The sequence below is a fragment of the Nerophis ophidion genome, linkage group LG17 (genome assembly GCF_033978795.1).
Source record: "Nerophis ophidion isolate RoL-2023_Sa linkage group LG17, RoL_Noph_v1.0, whole genome shotgun sequence".
NCBI lineage: Eukaryota > Metazoa > Chordata > Actinopteri > Syngnathiformes > Syngnathidae > Nerophis > Nerophis ophidion.
In genome coordinates this window covers 45,668,154-45,691,475 of record NC_084627.1, presented here as the reverse complement: position 1 = coordinate 45,691,475, position 23,322 = coordinate 45,668,154, and the positions used below count along the sequence as shown (strand labels likewise).

Here is a 23,322-nt window from a genome sequence, read left to right as displayed (position 1 = left end):
TCCAATTTGTCATATATTCTAACAAAGTGCAGTTTGGATTTTAACCTATTTAAAACATGTCATCAAAATTCTAAAATTAATCTTAATCAGGAAAAAAATACTAATGATGTTCCATAAATTCTTTAATTTTCTCAAAGAGATTCTAATTAGCTAGTTTTTCTCTTCTTTTTTTCAGTTGAATTTTGAATTTTAAAGAGTCGGAATTGAAGATAAACTATGTTTCAAAATAATTTTTTTTTTCCTGTTTTCTCCTCTTTTAAACCATTCAATTAAGTGTTTTTTTCATCATTTATTCTTTACAAAAAACCTTCCGTAAAAGGAAAAAAAATGTACGACGGAATGACAGACAGAAATACCCTTTTTTTTAATATATATATATATATATATTTATTTACTAAAGGTAAATTGAGCAAATTGGCTATTTCTGTCAATTTATTTAAGTGTGTATCAAACTGGTAGCCCTTCGCATTAATCAGTACCCAAGAAGTAGCTCTTGGTTTCAAAAAGGTTGGTGACCCCTGCTCTAGAAGCCTCTGTCTAACCTTTCCCAAGACTAGGCTGCAAATACTTACAGATGTTGAAAAGTCCAAAAAATTGAACAAAATAAAAAAAATAGCACCAAAGACAAAGTAGGGTCTCTCAAAACTCCAGACAGCATGTCAGAAAACAAATTCCCCTTTCCAGCGGTGAGCAGGTGGGTTAAAACAGCACAGGAGGATGAATAGTGGACTGGGATTGGCTGAAAAGTGGACCGGGATTGGCCGGCTGATCAACAGGTGGAATGAGGAACAGCTGGGAACAGGAAGCGGTTGATTGGCAGCAGAGGTCGTGGTTGAGTGTGACCTCTTCAAACAAAATAATAAACACAAAAAAACAAACCACCACTACGTGGAACGTCACAGAATCGAACCCGGAACCCTCAAGTTGCTGGCACGACCACTCACCAACCGAGCTATAACGATACAGAAAGATGATCACTTTTGTTAGACATGTTTATTATTATTATTGCATCATTCTGACAGCTGCGTCTAAACCAGGTGTGCACACACTTTTAATGCAGGTGAGCTACTTTTTAATTGACTAAGTCAGGGGTCTCTTTAGCGCCGCCCTAGTGGCTCTATGGAGCTTTTTCAAAAATATATGAAAACAGGAAATGATGAGGGCAAAAAAAACATATTTTTTCTTTTAATTTGGTTTCTGCAGGAGGACAAACATGACACAAACCTCCATAATTGTTATAAAGCACACTGTTTGTATGAAACATGCTTCACTGATTCCAGTGTTTGGCGAGCGGCCTTTTGTCCTACTCATTTTGGCGGTCCTTGAACTCACCCTAGTTTGTTTACAGCAGGGGTCACCAACCTTTTTGAAACCAAGAGCTACTTCTTGGGTACTGATTAATGCCAAGGGCTACCAGTTTGATACACACTTAAATAAATTGCCAGAAATAGCAAATTTGCTCAATTTACCTTTAATAAATATATATTAAATATATATATATATAAATATAAATAAATGGGTATTTCTGTCTGTCATCCCGTCATACTTTTACGAAAGTTTTTTTGTAGAGAATAAATGATGAAAAAAACACTTAATTGAACGGTTTAAAAGAGGAGAAAACACACAAAAAAAATTAAAATTAAATTTTGAAACAATTTCGACTCTTTAAAATTCAAAATTCAACCGAAAAAAAAATTGAGAAAAACTAGCTAGTTCGAATCTTTTAAAAAAATGTTTTAATTTTTTTTATGGAACATCATTAGTAATTTTTCCTGATTAAGATTAATTTTAGAATTTTGATGCTGGTTTTTAAATAGGTTAAAATCCAATCTGCACTTTGTTAGAATATATAACAAATTGGACCAAGCTATATTTCTAACAAAGACAAATCATTATTTCTTCTAGAGTTTCCAGAACAACATTTTTAAAAGAAATTCAAAAGACTTGGAAATAAGATTCAAATTTGAGTCTACAGATTTTCTAGATTTGCCAGAATTTTTAATGGATCTAACATAATAGTGAGAGTCCAGTCCATAGTGGATCTAACATAATAGTGAGAGTCCAGTCCATAGTGGATCCAACATAATAGTGAGAGTCCAGTCCATAGTGGATCTAACATAATAGTGAGAGTCCAGTCCATAGTGGATCCAACATAATAGTGACAGTCCAGTCCATAGTGGATCTAACATAATAGTGAGTGCAGTCCATAGTGGATCTAACATAATAGTGAGAGTCCAGTCCATAGTGGATCTAACATAATAGTGAGAGTCCAGTCCAAAGTGGTTCTAACATAATAGTGAGAGTCCAGTCCATAGTGGATCTAACATAATAGTGAGAGTAGAGTCCATAGTGGATCTATAATAGTGAGAGTCCAGTCCATAGTGGATCTAACATAATAGTGAGAGTCCAGTCCATAGTGGATCCAACATAATAGTGAGAGTCCAGTCCATAGTGGATCTAACATAATAGTGAGAGTCCGGTCCATAGTGGATCTAACATAATAGTGAGAGTCCAGTCCATAGTGGATCTAACATAATAGTGAGAGTCCAGTCCATAGTGGATCTAACATAATAGTGAGAGTCCAGTCCATAGTGGATCTAACATAATAGTGAGAGTCCAGTCCATAGTGGATCTAACATAATAGTGAGAGTCCAGTCCATAGTGGATCTAACATAATGTGAGAGTCTAGTCCATAGTGGATCTAACATAATAGTGAGAGTCCAGTCCATAGTGGATCTAACATAATAGTGAGAGTCCAGTCCGTAGAGGATCCAACATAATAGTGAGAGTCCAGTCCATAGTGGATCTAACATAATAGTGAGAGTCCAGTCCATAGTGGATCTAACATAATAGTGAGAGTCCAGTCCATAGTGGATCTAACATAATAGTGAGAGTCCAGTCTGTAGAGGATCTAACATAATAGTGAGAGTCCAGTCCATAGTGGATCTAACATAATAGTGAGAGTCCAGTCTGTAGAGGATCTAACATAATAGTAAGTCCATAGTGGATCTAACATAATAGTGAGAGTCCAGTCCATAGTGGATCTAACATAATAGTGAGAGTCCAGTCCATAGTGGATCTAACATAATAGTGAGAGTCCAGTCTGTAGAGGATCTAACATAATAGTGAGAGTCCAGTCCATAGTGGATCTAACATAATAGTGAGAGTCCAGTCCATAGTGGATCTAACATAATAGTGAGAGTCCAGTCCATAGTGGATCTAACATAATAGTGAGAGTCCAGTCCATAGTGGGCCCAGCAGGGGACGAGGCACAGGTAAGCGGTCCACTTTGGGTCCGAGGCCACCGGACATGTAATTAGTAAACATTTAACATGTGAACAAAAATGTCAAAAATAAACAAATCAATATAAATGATATTTCTGAATGATATCATTTAAAAAGTAGCTGGCCTGCCTTAAAACATGTTTGATCATAAAAGTCTTCAAAGACAAACAATCTGAGCTGTGAAGAAGAAGAAGAAGTTGATTCCAGATTGTTCTTCCAGATTGAAGAAGTACCTGGTGAGATGACCCAAGAGGACCTGGCCACTGATGATGTCATGATCCTGGACACCTGGGAGCAGGTAGACAACACAACAACGTGTTTGAGCTCGCGTGTTCACATTGTTCCTGGAATAAAGAACATTACCTCCCTCAGGTGTTTGTCTGGATCGGCAACGAGGCTCAGGATGAAGAGAAGACGGAGGCCATGACGTCCGGTGAGACATCTTCATATCTTCTCTCAACCCAGACTCTGTTTCTCCTTCAGTCTTCCCAAAGTTAATATTTACTAGATAAAGTATCTCTGCTCATCCTCGCCAGCAACATTTTTACTTTTATCCACGTTTTATTAGTTATATTTCAAACATATTCCAATGTCCAATTTAGAGAGGGAACATTGACAGATGTTAGAGATGTTGAAGTGTGATAAGCTGCCCTCTTCATGAGTTTAGCAACCAAAATGAACACAGTTTGTAGCGGTAAATGTAAATGGTGTTTATTTATTTATAGCAGGAGTCGCCCGTAAGGACCAGATGAGTCGCCCGCTGGCCTGTTCTAAAAATAGCTCAAATAGCAACACTTACCAGTGAGCCGCCTCTATTTTTTAAATTTTATTTATTTACTGGCAAGCTGGTCTTGCTTTGCTCGACATTTTTCATTCTAAGAGAGACAAAACTCAAATAGAATTTGAAAATCCAAGAAAATATTTGAAAGACTTGGTCTTCACTTGTTTAAATAAATTAATTTATTTTTTACTTTGCTTCTTATAACTTTCAGAAAGGCAATTTTCTACCGCTTATTCCCTTTCGGGGTCGCTGGCGCCTATCTCAGCTACAATCGGGCGGAAGGCGGGGTACACCCTGGACAAGTCGCCATATCATCGCAGGGCCGACTTCCAGATCAAAGCATTACATTATATTTTTTAAAATACAGCAAACTCTTCCAAAAGATGGCGCCATAGGACAACTATATACCTCTAAAGGCTTAGTGGCCACATGCGTGGACAGCACCTTTTAGCTCTTTTTTCCAAAATTGTGTACACTACTGAATTGGGGTCTTATGGCCACTTATGTGGACACTTATACTGCCATCTGGTGGTGTCAGAAGAGTATAACACACAATGGAATTTGGAAAAAAAAGTGTAAAAATAAGAATTAGCATGTCACTAAACATGAAGTACACATTTGTGTACTTATGGACTAAGTATATCATATCAAAAGATGATTCTTAGTTTTTTTTCTTTTTAGGGTCCAATAAGCCCAAATAGCAAAGATAAATAAAAAAAAAACATGTTGGGCGTTACGAGGTTAACAATAACACACCCTGTCAGTGTTCTATGAAAAGTATTTGTTGAATACAAAACATCATGGCAGTTAGCAAAGAAAAATCCATAAGTTAGTTGCACATTTTTTTTAAGCCGCAGGGTTCTTAGCGTTGGGAAAAAGTAGCAGTTTATAGTCCGGAAAAGACAGTAAATAGTTCTAACAGACACTTTATAATGTGTTAACATATTAGCATATATTACTTCCAGTTCAAGGCATTAAATGGGAGCACATTTTTAAAATACAGCAAACTCTTCCAAAAGATGGCGCCGCAGCACAACTTTTTATTAACAATAACACACCTTTTCAGTGTCCTTTTTGATGTTCTATAAAAAATATTTGTTGAATATAAAACATCACGGCTGTTAGCGAAGAAAAATCCATAAATTAGTCGCACATTTTTTTTAAGCCGCAGGGTTCATAGCGTTGGGAAAAAGTAGCAGTTTATAGTCCGGAAAACACAGTAAATAGTTCTAACAGACACTTGTCAATGTGTTAACATATTAGCATGTATGACTTCCAGTTCAAGGCATCAAATGGGAACACATTTTTAAAATACAGCAAACTCTTCCAAAAGATGGCGCCGCAGCACAACTATTTATTAACAATAACACACCTTTTCAGTGTCCTTGTTGATGTTCTATAAAAAGTATTTGTTGAATATAAAACATCACGGCTGTTAGTGCTGCGATGAGGTGGCGACTTGTCCAGGGTGTACCCCGCCTTCCGCCCGATTGTAGCTGAGATAGGCGCCAGCGCCCCCCCGCGACCCCAAAAAGGAATAAGCGGTAGAAAATGGATGGATGGATGGACGGCTGTTAGTGAAGAAAAATCCATAAATTAGTCGCACATTTTTTTTAAGCCGCAGGGTTCATAGCGTTGGGAAAAAGTAGCAGTTTATAGTCCGGAAAACACAGTAAATAGTTCTAGCAGACACTTGTCAATGTGTTAACATATTAGCATGTATGACTTCCAGTTCAAGGCATTAAATGGGAGCACATTTTTAAAATACAGCAAACTCTTCCAAAAGATGGCGCCACAGCAGTGAAGTGAATTATATTTATATAGCGCTTTTTCTCAAGTGACTCAAAGCGCTTTACATAGTGAAACCCAATATCTAAGTTACATTCAAACCAGTGTGGGTGGCACTGGAAGCAAGTGGGTCAAGTGTCTTGCCCAAGGACACAACGGCAGTGACTAGGATGGCGGAAGCGGGAATCGAACCTGCAACCCTTAAGTTGCTGGCACGGCCACTCTACCAACCGAGCTATACCGCTATAAAAAGTATTTGTTGAATATAAAACATTATGGCTGTTAGCGAAGAAAAATCCATAAATTAGTCGCACATTTTTTTTAAGCCGCAGGGTTCTTAGCATTGGGAAAAAGTAGCGGTTTAGTATGGAAAATAGGGTAAATAGTTGATTATTTTCCCAGCGTTTGATCTCACAGGGTTGGGAATAACTGGATGAGTACAAGACATGTGGAGACCAAGTACAAATGTGTGTTTCAGCGGTCCGCTACATCGAGACGGACCCGACTAACAGAGACCGCAGGACCCCCGTTGTCAAGATCAAGCAGAACTTCGAGCCTCCCACCTTCACCGGCTGGTTCCTGGGCTGGGACCAGGAGTACTGGACCAGCGACCCTTTGGAGAGAGCCATGGCCGAGCTGGCCCTTTAAGCCCTCCCCTGGGCTCTGACCGGCCAATCAGCACGCTCCTCCCCGTCCTGCATAGCATCGCCAAATATTAACAGTCGAGCTTTTAATAGATTTTTGTTCAAATCTCCTCCATTGTGTTTTATTTTTCACATCTCATTTAAGCCAGCAAAGAAGCAATTTAAAGATGCCTTAATAGTCTCTTTGTCATCTTGTGTGTTTTATTCACTCATGTTGTCCACACCTGTGGTCCTCTCCAAGGTTTTTTCATACTCATTCACATCGACGTCACGCTGGGGTGAGTTTTTCCTTGCCCTTATATGGGCTCTATACCGCAGATAACGTTGTGGCTTGTGCAGCCCTTTGAGACATTTGTGATTTAGGGCTATATAAATAAACATTGATTGATTGATTGATTGCCACCACGATAATTACGACCTAATTCTAATGAAATCTGTGTGTTTACAACATATTCACAAGCACAAAGTCATTTGACAGCATCTTTATTTTGGTTTCAGGATAAAACCAGAACAGAACAGAAGTGTCGTTTCAGCAGAGGAATTAAAAATAGTAAAAACATAACACACTTGAAAATAATATTTATTTGTACTCAATAAAAGTATTTGGCTTTCAATAAGTAGTTTTGACATTTTACCACTGAATGTGGTAAAATGAGTTGGGAAATTATTTTAGATGTAAATATAAACGGACTACAATGATTAGAAAATAATGTTGAACCAAAATTCAGTTGAATATGCTACAAAAACAAGATATTTGATGTTCAAACTCATAAACTTGATTTATTTTGGCAAATAATAATTAACTTACAATTTCATGGCTGCAACACATGCCAAAGTAGTTGGGAAAGGACATGTTCACCACTGTGTTACATCACCTTTTCTTTTAACAACACTCAATAAACGTTTGGGAACTGAGGAAACTAATTGTTGAAGCTTTGAAAGTGGAATTCTTTCCCATTCTTGTTTTATGTAGAGCTTCAGTCGTTCAATAGTCTGGGGTCTCCGCTGTCGTATTTTACGCTTCATAATGTGCCACACATTTTCCATGGGAGACAGGTCTGAACTGCAGGCGGGCCAGGAAAGTACCCACACTTTTTTACTACGAAACCACGCTGTTGTAACACGTGGCTTGCTGAAATAAGCAGGGGCGTCCATGAAAAAGCCGGCGCTTAGATGGCAGCATATGTTGTTCCAAAACCTGCATGTACCTTTCAGCATTAATGGTGCCTTCACAGATGTGTAAGTTACCCATGCCTTGGGCACTAATACACCCCCATACCATCACACATGCTGGCTTTTCAACTTTGCGTCGATAACAGTCTGGATGGTTCGCTTCCCCTTTAGTCCGGATGACACGATGTGGAATATTTCCAAAAACAATTTTAAATGTGGACTCGTCAGACCACTTTGCATCAGTCCATCTTAGATGATCTCGGGCCCAGAGAAGCCGGCGGCGTTTCTGGATGTTGTTGATAAATGGGATTCGCTTTGCATAGTAGAGCTTTAACTTGCACTTACAGATGTAGCGACCAACTGTATTTAGTGACAGTGGTTTTCTGACTTGTTCCTGAGCCCATGTGGTGATATCCTTTAGAGATTGATGTCGGTTTTTGATACAGGGATCGAAGGTCACGGTCATTCAATGTTGGTTTCCGGCCATGCCGCTTACGTGGAGTGATTTCTCCAGATTCTCTGAACCTTTTGATGATATTATGGAGCGTAGATGTTGAAATCCCTAAATTTCTTGCAATTGCACTTTGAGAAACGTTGTTCTTAAACTGTTTGACTATTTGCTCACGCAGTTGTGGACAAAGGGGTGTACCTCACCACATCCTTTCTTGTGAAAGACTGAGCATTTTGTGGGAAGCTGTTTTTATACCCAATCATGGCACCCACCTGTTCCCAATTAGCCTGCACACCTGTGGGATGTTCCAAATAAGTGTTTGATGAGCATTTTTCAGCTTTATCCGTATTTATTGCCACCTTTCCCAACTTCTTTGTCACGTGTTGCTGGCATCAAATTCCAAAGTTAATGATTATTTGCAACAACAAAAAAATGTTTATCAGTTTGAACATCAAATATGTTGTCTTTGTAGCATATTCAACTGAATATGGCTTGAACATGATTTACAAATCATTGTATTCTGTTTATATTTACATCTAACACAATTTCCCAACTCATATGGAAACAGGGTTTGTATTTACAAATAATCATGTCTGAGTGAGATAACACTGATCATTTACGTACATTTTAAGTAACAGCTTCATTGGACAAACATAACAGTTGAAGGTCGTGTGAAACACTACAGTCGTCCCTCGCCGGGCCGCACCTCAAATGCTGCCAGCTCACAGCATTCTGCATTAAAAATAATATATTCTACATTTGTTTTGCTCCTAAATTCAGCATTTCGAGTGTACAAGTGGCAAAATAAAGAAAAAAAAATATCCATACTGGGTAGTCTTGGCCTTTGTTAACGCCTGTTAACAAATATTACAACTCCAAAGCTGGCGTGCACAAGTGATGTGCACGCCAGCTTTCTGAGGGATCGCTTGTGCACGCCAGTTTTCCGAGACTCTGTATTTAGTTAGCGCAGGCAGCATGAAGCAGGGCTTTTATTGTGAAGATAGGAAATGTGCAGTCGGCCTTTAGAGTTTTGACGGAAGGTACGGCGCGAGAGTCTGTTGAAATAAAAAGTGTTTCTTGCCTTCCTCTCTGTCATATTTTCATAATAATGATCTTGCAGCAGCCAGCGTCATCTCACAAGACCCTCCGGTACCGTGAATGTCATTTAAGTGACGTCTTGATGAAGATTGATGATCACTAATTTTTAGGTCTATTTTTTTAAAAGCCTGGCTGGAGATGGACTGACACACCCCCCGCGGTCGACTGGTAGTTCGCAATCGACGTAATGGGCACCCCTGTGTTACAACCTCCGACAACGAGGCGTGATGTCTCCAAAGTACGGGAAAACAGTCGAAAAAAACGGAAAATAACAGAGCTGATTTGACTTGGTGTGTGTAATGTGTTTGAGAAAATGGCGGATTGCTTCCTGTTGTGACGTCACGGGTTAAAGGTCATCGCTCCGACAGGCTATCAATTGAAAGGCGTTTAGATCGCCAAATTCACCCATTTAGAGTTCGGAAATCGGTTAAAACAAACATATGGTCTTTTTTCTGCACCATCAAGGTATATATTGACGCTTACATAGGTCTGGTGATAATGTTCCCCTTTAAAGTTGTTTCCACGGCCACCCTCAGTGTGACCTCTTTTCGGCGGTGGGGTTGAGGTAGACGGGGTTTGGGGATAGTGGGGGGTGTATATTGGAGCATCTCGGAAGAGTTAGTGCTGCAATGCGTTCTGGGTATTTGTTCCGTTGTGTTTATGTTGTGTTACGGTGCTGATGTTCTCCCGAAATGTGTCATTCTTGTTTGGTGTGGGTTCTCAATGTGGCGCATATTTGTAACAGTGTTAAAGTTGTTTATACGGCCACCCTCAGTGTGACCTGTATGGCTCTTGACCAAGTATGCATTGCATTCACTTGTGTGTGTGTATGAGCCGCATATATTACGTGAGTGGGCCGACACGCTGTTTGTATGGAGGAAAAGCGGACGTGCATTTAAGGCCTGCCCCCAATATTATTATCCGGGTGGAAATCGGGAGGGGCACTGAACTTCGGGAGTCTCCCGGGAAAATCGGGAGGGTTGACGAGTATGAGTATTAGTGGTGAATGTGGTGTTACAGCGGCGGGCCAGCTCTAACGCTAATCGACGCTAACATGCTATTTACCGGCGGTGCTAAAGCAGATATGGCACAGAGATGTATGGATAACCGGCAGATGCATTTGCAATGATAAAGTCAACGAAATCACAAAGGTGAGTTTTGTTGATGTTGACTGCCAGCTAATCGATGCTAACATGCTATGCTAATCGACGCTAACATGCTATTTACCGGCGGTGCTAAAGCAGACATGGCACAGAGATGTATGGATAACCTGCAGATGCATTTGCAACGATAAAGTCAACGAATTCACAAAGGTGAGTTTTGTTGATGTTGACTGCCAGCTAATCGATGCTAACATGCTATTTACCGGTGGTGCTAAAGCAGACATGGCACAGAGATGTATGGATAACCTGCAGATGCATTTGCAACTATATTACGTTTCCTTCCACCCACATTTAATGCGAAACAAACACTTACCAATCGACGGATTGAAGTTGTTCCAGTGTCACGAGATGCGAAAGTCCTGATCGTTTGGTCCGCACATTTTACCGGCGATGCTAACGCAGCTATTCGGCCATGCTATGGCTATGAATAGCGTCAATAGCTTCAGTTTCTTCTTCAGTATTTTCATACGCCAACCATCCGTTTCAATACATGCGTAATCTGTTGAATCGCTTATGTTGCTGAAATCCAAGAGTCTGAATCCGAGCTAATGTCGCTATATCCTGCTGTGGTATTCGCCATTGTTTGTTTACATTGGCAGCACTGTGTGACGTCACAGGGAAATGGATAGTCGCATCGCAAATAGCGAAAATCAAGCACTTTAAAGCTTTTTTTTTTTAGGGATATTCCGAGACCGGTAAAATTAACATTAGTTAATTTGATATTGCCTCAAGGGCCAAATTAAATTACACGGCGGGCCAGAGTTTGACACCATGATTTACAATGTAAATAGTCATGAAAATAACGACATTGAATGAGAAGGTGTGTCCAAACTTGGCCTGAAACCAGTTCCCAGCGTTAAACGAGGGACGACTGCATACCAAATGAGTACTAGGTACTAAGTACTAAGTACTAAGTTAGAATCTCACTGTAACAGCTTAAGTTCTCAGTACAAAAAACAGCGAGAGATTATAATTCAGAGACTATTTGCCTTGTTATTTTTCACCCCTGACAGGAAGTGCGTCTAAATCAGGGGTCGGGAACCTTTTTGGCTGAGAGAGCCATGGAAGACAAATATTTTAAAATTTATTTCTGTGAGAGCCATATCATATTTTTTTTAACACTGAATACAACTAAATGTGTGCATTTTTATGTAAAACCAACACGTCTGTTATTCTTTTTAATAACATTTTTATTCTGAAGCTAACTAATAATGAAAAAAATACTTCTTACCATTCTTGACTTCTTGAAAAGGTGCGGTAGGAAACGGATGGATGGATAAAAATGCATTAGAATTTTTTTATATTTTGAACGTTATTTTTAACACTGATTACCAGGGGAATTATTCATTATTTATTGTGTTAAGCAATGTCATCTAAGATTAATCTGAGAGCCAGATGCAGTCATCAAAAGAGCCACATCTGGCTCTAGAGCCACATCTGGCTCTAGAGCCACAGGTTCCCTACCCCTGGTCTAAATGGTTGCTAAATAAATACAAAAATCCCGAGGCTGCGTTTATAGAAAAGTACCAGTACCAGTACTAGTACTAGTACCAGTGAGTTAAGGCTTTGTTTGCTGCAATACAACTTTAGTCCATCACATACAATATACTCTACCACAGGGGTCACCAACGCAGTGCCCGCGGGCACCAGGTCGCCCGTAAGGACCAGATGAGTCGCCCGCTGGCTTGTTCTAAAAATAGCTCAAATAGCAGCACTTACCAGTGAGCTGCATCAATTTTTTGAAATTGTGTTTATTTACTCGCAAGCTGGTCTTGCTTTGCTCGACATTTTTAATTCTAAGAGAGACAAAACTCAAATAGAGTTAGAAAATCCAAGAAAATATTTGAAAGACTTGGTCTTCACTTGTTTGAATAAATTCATTTATTTTTTTACTTTGCTTCTTATAACTTTCAGAAAGACAATTTTAGAGAAAAAATACAACCTTAAAAATGATTTTAGGATTTTTAAACACATATACCTTTTTACCTTTTAAATTCCTTCCTCTTCTTTCCTGACAATTTAAATTAATTTTCAAATAAATTTAGTTTTTTTATTGTAAAGAATAATAAATACATTTTAATTCTTCATTTTAAATTATGTTTTTCAACAATTAATATTTTGGAAATATTTCTTCAAACTTATTATGATTAAAATAAAAAAAAAAATATTCTGGCAAATCTAGAAAATCTGTAGAATCAAATTTAAATCTTATTTTAAAGTCTTTGGAATTTCTTTTAAAATTTTTGTTCTGGAAAATCTAGGAGAAATAAGGATTTGTCTTTGTTAGAAATATAGCTTGGTCCAATTTGTTATATATTCTAACAAAGTGCAGATTGGATTTTAACCTACTTAAAACATGTCATCAAAATTCTAAAATTAATCTTAATCAGGAAAAATTACTAATGATGTTCAATAATTTTTTTTTTTTTCAAAAAGATTCGATTTAGCTAGTTTTTCTCTTTTTTTTTGGTTGAATTTTGAATTTTAAAGTTTGAAATTGAAGATAAACTATGTTTCAAAATTGAATTTTTATTTTTTTCCTGTTTTCTCCTCTTTTAAACCGTTCAATTAAGTTTTTTTCATCATTTATTCTCTACAAAAAACTTTCCGTAAAAGGAAAAAAAATGTACGACGGAATGACGGACAGAAATACCCAATTTTTTATATTTATAGATTTATTTATTAAAGTTAAATTGAGCAAATTGGCTATTTCTGGCAATTTATTTAAGTGTGTATCAAACTGGTAGCCTTTCGCATTATTTAGTATCCAAGAAGTAGCTCTTGGTTTCAAAAATGTTGGTGACCCCTGATCTACAATATAGTGGCTTCGTGTTAGTAGCATACACAAATATGATAAATATACGCATCTTTAAGTGTTACAGGAATTGAACTCTCCATGTGATGCAGCACTCATGCAGGTTAGTACGCACATTAAGTCCATCACTTGCTACAAGGAGCAATAACAAGGCTCCAAACAATATACCGCACATAGTAAATAGACACCAGAGGAAGTGAACAATCAAATCCCGAGTCTACCCAGCAACAGTAAATGAGCTCAAAGCAATAGTGTTAGTTTAGTGCCTTGCTCAAAGTGTCACCACTCTGAGAAAGTGACGCCACATGGCTGTGACAGGAGGAATTTGGTATAGTGTTTTTGTTAAAAGTGAGAAAGTAGACTAAAACTAGAAAATCAGCGGGAAAATTTTGATGGGCCTGCTCTCTGTGCCGCAGTTATAAGATGTTGCCGAGGGTCTGAATCCGTGTAACTGTGCATAACCAGCCAAGGAGCTAGCCCAAAACAGTAGCATGTTTGCATAAAAATGCTAACACTTAGCGTGTGTGCTAACGTTAGCGTAATAACAGTCAGCGTTGTACGGCTCAACGATGCATGGCTGCGGATATGTGAAAAAAAAAAAGGTGTAAAAATGGATTAAAAAGTAGCGAGGCTAAGTTAGCTTGCTAGCATGCTATTGTTTGCATGCTGATGGTGGAGAAGTGTCACATGCCAAGTTATATAACTCCGGGCCAAACGCTAAGGAAAGGAGCAAAAAAAAGTTAGCATGCTAACTTCAATGTTTAGCATGCTAGAAAGCTAACGTGAGCATGATAATAGCTAGCTTTTGTCACATAACCAAGGTATATGACTGTAAGGTGTATAGCTGGGAAATTACAGCAAAAAGTGGAAAAATAGTTGAAAAAGTTAGCATTTGAATTTTAGCATGCTAATGTTAGCATGCAAACAGTTAAGAAGAGTCACATACCAACTTATAGAACTCTGGGCCAAACGGTAGCAGAAGTAGCGAAAAAAAACTTAGCATGCTAATATTAGCCGTCTAGCAAGCTAACATGAGCATGACAATAGCTAGCGTGTGTCACATACCAAGGTATATGACTGTAAGGTGTATAGCTGGGACATAAGAGCAAAAAGTGGAAAAATTCTCTAAAACGTTAGCATGCTAAAATTCACGTGCTAACGTTAGCGTGCAAACAGTTAAGAAGAGTCACATACCAAGTTATAGAACTCTGGGCCAAATGCTAGGGATAGATAGATAGATAAATAGATAGATGGATAGATAGTACTTTATTCCTTCAGGAGAGTTCCTTCAGGAAAATTAACAAGTAGCAAAGTAGCGAAAAGAAAGTTAGCGTGCGAAAGTTGGCATGCTAATTTCAATGTTTAGCATGCTAGCAAGCTAACCTGAGCATGATAATAGTTAGCTTGTGTCACATACCAAGGTATATGACTGGAAGGCGTATAGCTGGGAAATTACAGCAAAAAGTGGAAAAATTGTCGAAAAAGTTAGCACGTGAATTTTAGCATGCTAATGTTAGCCAGCTAACGTGAGCATCATAACAGTTAGCTTGTGTCACATACCAAGGTATATGACTGGAAGGCGTATAGCTGGGAAATTACAGCAAAAAGTGGAAAAATTGTCGAAAAAGTTAGCACGTGAATTTTAGCATGCTAATGTTAGCAAGCTAACGTGAGCATCATAACAGTTAGCTTGTGTCACATACCAAGGTATATGACTTTAAGGCGTATAGCTGGGAAATTACAGCAAAAAGTGGAAAAATTGTCGAAAAAGTTAGCACGTGAATTTTAGCATGCTAATGTTAGCAAGCTAACGTGAGCATCATAACAGTTAGCTTGTGTCACATACCAAGGTATATAACTTTAAGGCGTATAGCTGGGAAATTACAGCAAAAATTGGACACATTGTCAAAAAAGTTAGCACGTGAATTTTAGCATGCTAATGTTAGCAAGCTAACGTGAGCATGATAACAGTTAGCTTGTGTCACATACCAAGGTATATGATTGGAAGGCTTACAGCTGGGAAATTACAGCAAAAAGTGGAAAAATTGTCGAAAAAGGTAGCACGTGAATTTTAGCATGCTAACATCAGCGTGCAAACAGTTAGGAAGAGTCACATACCAGGTAAAGTGAACGGTAGCAACAAGCTAGCTCTATAATGCTAGCATGCAAGCCAGCTAAAGTGTTGCCATGGTTTCCGACGGTATAACATATGTGGGGGGTTCGTCTATAAAATACTACAAATAAAAGTAATAAAGTATGATCAATAATAACTATATGGGCTGCTTGAGTGGCGCCCATTCACTGCTCCCGGCATGGCAGCAGGCCCATAAAGAAGCTGATGTGGGCAGTGATGTCAGCAGGAAATAACTGAGTGTTGATGTCTGGCAGGCACTTTCATGTGTGTGCAAACTGAAGAAGAAGAAGAAGTGTGTTTTACTTGTGATGCTCAGTGTTTGATGAAGCCCTGCATCATCTCCAGGGGCAACGGGAAGATGATGGTGGAGTTCTTCTCGGCCGCGATGGTGTTGAGGGTCTGCAGGTAGCGCAGCTGCAAGGCGGACGGAGACTCGGCGATCACCAGCGACGCCTCCTTCAGCGCCCTGGAGGCGTTCATCTCGCCCTCGGCGGCGATGACCTGGGCGAAGAATGCAAGTCAACTTCTAGGATGGCGGCGGCCCTGAACGCACCACCGACAAGCCAGTGGTGGCGGCACATGTGACATACGCTATATTACCAAAAGTATTTGGCCACATCTATGAAGTTAAAAGTGCCATCCCATTCCTGACCCATAGGGTTCAATATGACCTTTTGCAGCTATTATAGCTTCAACTCTTCTGGGAAGGCTGCCCACAAGGTTGCCGAGTGTGTTTTTATGGGAATTTTCCACCATTCTTCAAAAAGCGCATTGGTGTTGGTGGAGAAGGCCTGGCTCTCAGTCTCTGTTTTAATTCATTCCAAAGGTGTTCTATCGTTCAGGTCAGGACTCTGTGCAGGCCAGTCAAGCTCATCCTTACCCAGCGGTTTACCCTTTTCCCCGTCTTTTACGCGAATCATCAGCGTTTCTGTTCTGTTACCCTGTACAACAGTGGTTCTCAAATGGGGGTACAGGTACCCCTGGGGGTACTTGTAGGTAAGTCAAGGGGTACGTGCTAATTTTTTAAAATATTCTAAAAATAACAATAATTCAAAAATCCTTTATGAATATATTTATTGAATAATTCTTCACAAAAATATGAATGTAAGTTCATAAACTGTGAAAAAATTGCAACAATGCAATATTCAGTGTTGACAGGTAGATTTTTTTGTGGACATGTTCCATAAATAATGATGTCAAAGGGGAACATTATCAGCAGACCTATGTAAGCGTCAATATATACCTTGATGGTGCAGAAAAAAAAGACCATATGTTTTTTTAACCGATTTCCGAACTCTAAATGGGTGAATTTTGGCGAATTAAGGGATTCAAGTTGCACCACTGGCCCGAAGATGCGAAAGTGTCTGCCACCAGACCCCCATTGAATGTGCCAGAGTGTCTCCACATTTTACCGGCGATGACAGACATGGCACAGAGATGTATGGATAACCTGCAGATGCATTTGCAACGATAAAGTCAACGAATTCACAAAGGTGAGTTTTGTTGATGTTGACTTATGTGCTAATCAGACCTATTTGGTTGCGGCGTGACTGCCAGCTAATCGATGCTAACATGCTATGTTAATCGACGCTAACATGCTATTTACCGGCGGTGCTAAAGCAGACATGGCACAGAGATGTATGGATAACCGGCAGATGCATTTGCAACAATAAAGTCAACGAAATCACAAATGTGAGTTTTGTTGATGTTGACTACCAGCTAATCGATGCTAACATGCTACGCTAATCGACGCTAACATGCTATTTACCGGCGGTGCTAAAGCAGACATGGCACAGAGATGTGTGGATAACCGGCAGATGCATTTGCAACGATAAAGTCAACGAAATCACAAATGTGAGTTTTGTTGATGTTGACTACCAGCTAATCGATGCTAACATGCTACGCTAATCGACGCTAACATGCTATTTACCGGCGGTGCTAAAGCAGACATGGCACAGAGATGTATGGATAACCGGCAGATGCATTTGCAACGATAAAGTCAACGAATTCACAAAGGTGAGTTTTGTTGATGTTGACTGCCAGCTATTCGATGCTAACATGCTACGCTAATCGATGCTAACATGCTATTTACCGGCGGTGCTAAAGCAGACATGGCACAGAGATGTTAGATAACCTGCAGATGAATTTGCAACGATATTACGTTTCCTTCCACCCACATTTAATGCGAAACAAACACTTACCAATCGACGGATTTAAGTTGCTCCAGTGTCACAAGATGCGAAAGTCCTGATCGTTTGGTCCGCACATTTTACCGGCGATGCTAACGCAGCTATTCGGCCATGCTATGGCTATGAATAGCGTCAATAGCTATTCGCTCAATAGCTTCAGTTTCTTCTTCAATATTTTCATACTCCAACCATCTGTTTCAATACATGCGTAATCTGTTGAATTGCTTAAGTCGCTGAAATCCGACTCTGAATCCGAGCTAATGTCGCTATATCTTGCTGTGGTATTCGCCATTGTTTGTTTACATTGGCAGCACTGTGTGACGTCACAGGGAAATAAATGGCCAGTGTCTTCGCAGAGAGCCGAAAATAAGGCACTTTAAAGCTTTATTTAGGGATATTCCAAGACCGGTAAAATTTTGAAAAAAAAATCCACAAAAACAACAAGCCACTGGGAACTGATTTTTATTGTTTTTAACCCTTTCGAAATTGTGATAATGTTCCCCTTTAAAGATTTTTTGGGTGAAGAAATGTTTAGAATTAAGTTGGATTCCTATTACAATCCCCAAAAAGGGGCACTTTAAGTTGATGATTACTTCTAGGTGTAGAAATCTTCACTTATAACTGAATCACTTGTTTATTTTTCAACAGGTTTTTAGTTTTTTTTATATCTTTTTTTTCCAAATAGTTCAAGAAAGACCACTACAAATGTGAAGTGAAGTGAATTATATCTATATAGCGCTTTTTCTCTAGTGACTCAAAGCGCTTTACATAGTAAAACCCACTATCTAAGTTCCATTTAAACCAGTGTTGGTGGCACTGGGAGCAGGTGGGTAAAGTGTCTTGCCCAAGGGCACAACGACAGTGACTAGGATGGCCGAAGCGGGGATCGAACCATGAACCCTCTAGTTGCTGGCACGGCCGCTCTACCAACCGAGCTATACAGCTTGTCCCTTCCGGGGTGGCGGGGGGTGCTGAAGCCTATCCCAGCTGCATTCAGGCGGAAGGCGGGATACACCCTGGACAAGTCGCCACCTCATCACAGGGTCAACACAGATAGACAGACAACATTTACACACTTGGGACCGTTTAGTGTTGCCAGTCAACCAATCCCCAGGAACTCCTGAAAAACAACCCCACAACATAATTCCTCCTCCACCAAATTTCACACTCGACACAATGCAGTCCAAAATGTAGCGTTTTGATGGCAACCTCCAAACCCAGACTGGTCCATCAGATTGCCAGATGGAAAAGTGAGATTCATCCCTCCAGAGAAGGCGTCTCCACTGCTCTAGAGTCCAGTGGTGACGTGATTTACACCAGTGGTCCCCAACCACCGGGTTGGTACCGGGCCGCAGAATAATTTTTTATTAATTTATTTATTTATTGTTTATTTAAAAAATAGTTTTTTGTTTTTTTTTAACTGGATCCAAGCACCTATGAAATCATTATGGGACTTTTAGGGATCCATTTAGTTTTGTTTACGAGAAATGGTCCAGAAAAAGTCAATGGACTCAGAGAAGGACAAACAGACCTGAAGGTCCAAAAGTTACCCAAATAAGAACCTCATCCCCCCCCCCCCCGCGGGACAAATTATCAAGCGTTGACCGGTCCGCAGATACAATAAGGTTGGGAACCACCGCTTTACACCACTGCATCCCACACTTTGCCCTGGACTTGGTGATGTATGGCTTAGATCCAGCTGCCCGGCCATGGAAACCCATTCCATGAATCCCTCTGCGTACTGTACGTGGGCTAATTGGAAGGTGACATGAAGTTTGGAGCTCTGTAGCAAGTGACTGTGCAGATCCCTCCCTATCAGTTTATGTGGCTTACCACTCAGTGGCTGAGTTGCTGTTGTTCCCAAAATCTTCACTTCTCTTATAATGAAGATGACTTTGGAATATTTAGGAGCGATGAAATTTCACAACTGAATTAATTGCACAGGTGGTTATCCTATGACGGTTCCACGCTGGAAATCACTGAAAGTGGCCCATTCTTTCACAAATGTTAGTAGAAACAGTCTCCGTGCCTAAGTGCTTGATTTGATACACCGGGCCAAGTGATTAGGGACACCGAATTCTCATCACTTGGATGGGTGGCCAAATACTTTTGGCAATATAGTGTACATCACAATAGGTTTTAAGACAAATAAGTGTTAAAGAGTAGTGACCATGACAACTATATAGTCTCTAGTACCTTGGCCCGGGCCTCCCGTGTGGCCTCGGCCTCGGCCGCCATGGCTCTCTGGAGCTGCAGGGGCAGTTTGACGTCCTTGATCTCCACCCGCTCCACCTTGATGCCCCAGTCGTCAGTGGCGTCGTCGAGAGTGGACTGGAACACAAGACACCTCACCTTTAAACACAGGCCTGGTCTGAGCATGTCAGACAATCAATCAATCAATGTTTACTTATATAGCCCTAAATCACCAGTGTCTCAGATCCCACATCAGGGCAAGGAAAAACTCAAACCAATGGGACAATGAGAAACCTTGGAGGGGACGGCAGATGAGGGGAGTCCAGTCCATAGTGGATCAAATAGTGAGAGTCCAGTCCATAGTGGATCTAACATAAGAGTGTGAGTCCAGTCCATAGTGGATCTAATATAATAGTGAGAGTCCAGTCCATAGTGGATCTAACATAATAGTGAGAGTCCAGTCCATAGTGGATCTAACATAATAGTGAGAGTCCAGTCCATAGTGGATCCAACATAATAGTGAGAGTCCAGTCCATAGTGGATCTAACATAATAGTGAGAGTCCAGTCCATAGTGGATTGAACATAATAGTGAGAGTTCAGTCCATAGTGGATCTAACATAATAGTGAGAGTCCAGTCCATAGTGGATCTAACATAATAGTGAGAGTCCAGTCCATAGTGGATCTAACATAATAGTGAGAGTCCAGTCCATAGTGGATCGAACATAATAGTGAGAGTTCAGTCCAAATTGGATCTAACATAATAGTGAGAGTCCAGTCCATAGTGGATCTAACATAATAGTGTGAGAGTCCAGTACATAGTGGATCTAACATAATAGTGAGAGTCCAGTCCAGAGTGGATCTAGCATAATAGTGTGAGTCCAGTCCATAGTGGATCTAACATAATAGTGAGAGTCCAGTCCATAGTGGATCCAACAAAATAGTGAGAGTCCAGTCCATAGTGGATCTAACATAATAGTGAGAGAGTCCAGTCCATAGTGGATCTAACATAATAGTGAGAGAGTCCGGTCCATAGTGGATCTAACATAATAGTGAGAGTCCAGTCCATAGTGGATCTAACATAATAGTGAGAGTCCAGTCCATAGTGGATCTAACATAATAGTGAGAGTCCAGTCCATAGTGGATCCAACATAATAGTGAGAGTCCACTCCATAGTGGATTTAGCATAATCTCCCGGAAAGTACAGCGCGAAAGTCTGTAGATATAAAAAGTGTTTCTCGCCTTCCTGTTGGTCATTATTTTTTAATAATAATAACAATGGATTAGATTTATATAGCACTTTTCTAGACACTCAAAGTGCTTCACAGATAAGTGAGAACCATCATTCATTAACACCTGGTGGTGGTAAACTGCTTTCGTAGCCACAGCTGCCCTGGCATAGACTGAAGGAAGCGTGGCTGCGACTTTGCTTCTACAGCCGTTCTGACCACCACCCATCATTCATTCACCAGTGTGAGCGGCACCGGGGGCATGGGTGAAGTGTCCTGCCCAAGGACACAACGGCAGCAATTTGGATGGAAAGAGGCGGGGAGCGAACCTCCAACCCTCGTGTTTCTGACACAGCCGCCCTAAACACTACAGCAGGGGTCACCAACGCGGTGCCCGTGGGCAACAGGTCGCCCGTAAGGACCAGATGAGTCGCCCGCTGGCCTGTTCTAAAAATAGCTCAAATAGCAGCACTTACCAGTGAGCTGCCTCTATTTTTTAAATTGTATTTATTTACTAGCAAGCTGGTCTCGCTTTGCTCGACATTTTTAATTCTAATAGAGACAAAACTCAAATAGAATTTGAAAATCCAAGAAAATATTTTAAAGACTTGGTCTTCACTTGTTTAAATAAATTCATAATTTTTTTTACTCTGCTTCTCATAACCTGTAGAAAGACAATTTTAGAGGAAAAAAATACAACCTTAAAAATGATTTTAGGATTTTTAAACACATATATACGTTCCGGGTCAACGTGAATGACTGCTCGCCGACTGCTCTTGTTGCAAAAAAGCTAAGTATCGTTCTATCTGTGTGATTTTAACTGTTTTGCAGCTTTATTTACAACTTATCGAACATATTCAATAGTTCCATTTAACTTGCAAATCACCCGATCTCTGTCTCACCACTCCGCCCTCAGCTAGCTAGCTGCTAAGCTAACGAGGCTAGCGGAGAAAGGCAGCGCCGGTCTGAAGGAAGCTTCTCCCCCGCCACCGTGACCATCACTTCCCGAAGACAGCTGGCACCCCACTCGGCGACGGAAAGTTTCTGTGAGTATGGCTTCCTGCGCTTCGTGCACTTTACTCATGGATAGGTTGGCTTTGCTAGAGAGCCGTGTCCGCCAGTTAGAGCAGTGTAATTTCGTAACTTTAGATGTTGCGGACACATCTGCTAGCGTTAGCTGTAGCGTGCTAACTAGCCCAGCTTGTAGCAGCCCTAAGCGGCCTACAAGCTACGGTGTACCGGTTGAGACGCATAATAGATTTAGCCCTTTAGCTAGTCCTACACCCCAGTCTACCGGGCACCACACTTTAGTCATAGGGGACTCCATCACCCGAAACATAAAGCTTAGCAAACCAGCCACAATTAAGTGTATTCCCGGGGGCAGAGCACCTGACATTGAAGCTAATCTTAGGGAGCTAACTCGCAACAGGTCTAGTAAACACGTACGGCAGGCTAACCGCACCACTAGTTATGCGAATATAGTAATACACGTTGGCTCCAATGACGTTAGGATGAGACAATCAGAGATTACAAAGAGAAACATAGCCAGGGCTTGTAATCTCGCCAGAAAGATGTCCAGGCATCGAGTAATTGTCTCTGGCCCCCTGCCTGGGAGAGGCAATGATGAGAGATATAGCAGATTAGTCTCTCTTAACAAGTGGCTGGATAGCTTCTGCAGACAACAGGGATTTACGTTTATTGATAATTGGCCCTCTTTCTGGGGCAAACCTGGCTTGCTGAGGAGAGACGGCCTTCACCCTAACCAGGAAGGCGCTATCCTCTTGTCTCGGAACATAGACTTCGCATTGAGCCACATTTGACTAACTGCACTAGAGCAAGCCCGGTCACAGGCAATTACAGAGCCTGCTAGCCTGGGTATGGAGTCAGTTAAGTTAGAACTAGCCAGCGCCAGGCTGGATGATCCCTGTACACATAGCAATTTTCGTAGAATAATACACAACTCACAAAATGTTTTTTCTACTGTGTCTATGACTACGTCAGAGTTAGACATGCGCTCTACTGAGGTGGCAAATTATGATGCGTTCAGTTTATCGCAGCGCCAAGTAGACAATCTGAAAATTCCCGTCATATCAATTCCTAGATATGGTCGTAATTATTTTAAGTACACTGCGCATAATAAACGTAACATTATTAATATTGCTACGACGGATAATTTAATCAACAACTCCTTAAAACAGCCCACTACCTATAATATGGGCTTTCTAAACATCAGATCTTTGTCTCCCAAAGCGTTATTAGTCAATGAGGTCATTAGAGACAACAACCTTAACGTCATCGGTCTTAGCGAAACCTGGCTTAAACCAGACGACTTTTTTGCGATAAATGAGGCATCCCCTCCTAACTATACGAATGCGCATATT

General features: G+C 40.4%; 2 protein-coding genes across 7 annotated transcripts in view; one reads left to right on the top strand and one right to left on the bottom strand.

Annotated features, from left to right (window-relative positions):
• gsna (gelsolin a) overlaps window positions 1-6,888 on the top strand; it is a 77,739-nt gene extending 70,851 nt beyond the window's left edge. For both annotated transcript variants that reach the window (XM_061877050.1, XM_061877049.1), the window contains 3 exons: window positions 3,506-3,583; window positions 3,658-3,718; window positions 6,333-6,888. In XM_061877050.1, coding sequence (XP_061733034.1) covers window positions 3,506-3,583; window positions 3,658-3,718; window positions 6,333-6,502 — 309 coding nt within the window. In that variant the 3' untranslated portion in view covers window positions 6,503-6,888. The remainder of the gene's footprint in view (window positions 1-3,505; window positions 3,584-3,657; window positions 3,719-6,332) is intronic.
• Window positions 6,889-6,965: 77 nt separating this feature from the next.
• stom (stomatin) overlaps window positions 6,966-23,322 on the bottom strand; it is a 50,001-nt gene continuing 33,644 nt past the window's right edge. For 4 of the 5 annotated variants that reach the window (XM_061877052.1, XM_061877055.1, XM_061877054.1 and 1 more), the window contains 2 exons: window positions 19,718-19,852; window positions 6,966-15,833 (listed from right to left, as the gene is read on the bottom strand). In XM_061877052.1, the coding sequence (XP_061733036.1) occupies window positions 15,645-15,833; window positions 19,718-19,852 (324 nt within the window). In that variant the 3' untranslated portion in view covers window positions 6,966-15,644. The remainder of the gene's footprint in view (window positions 15,834-19,717; window positions 19,853-23,322) is intronic. The other variant, XM_061877053.1, reaches the window with a different exon arrangement.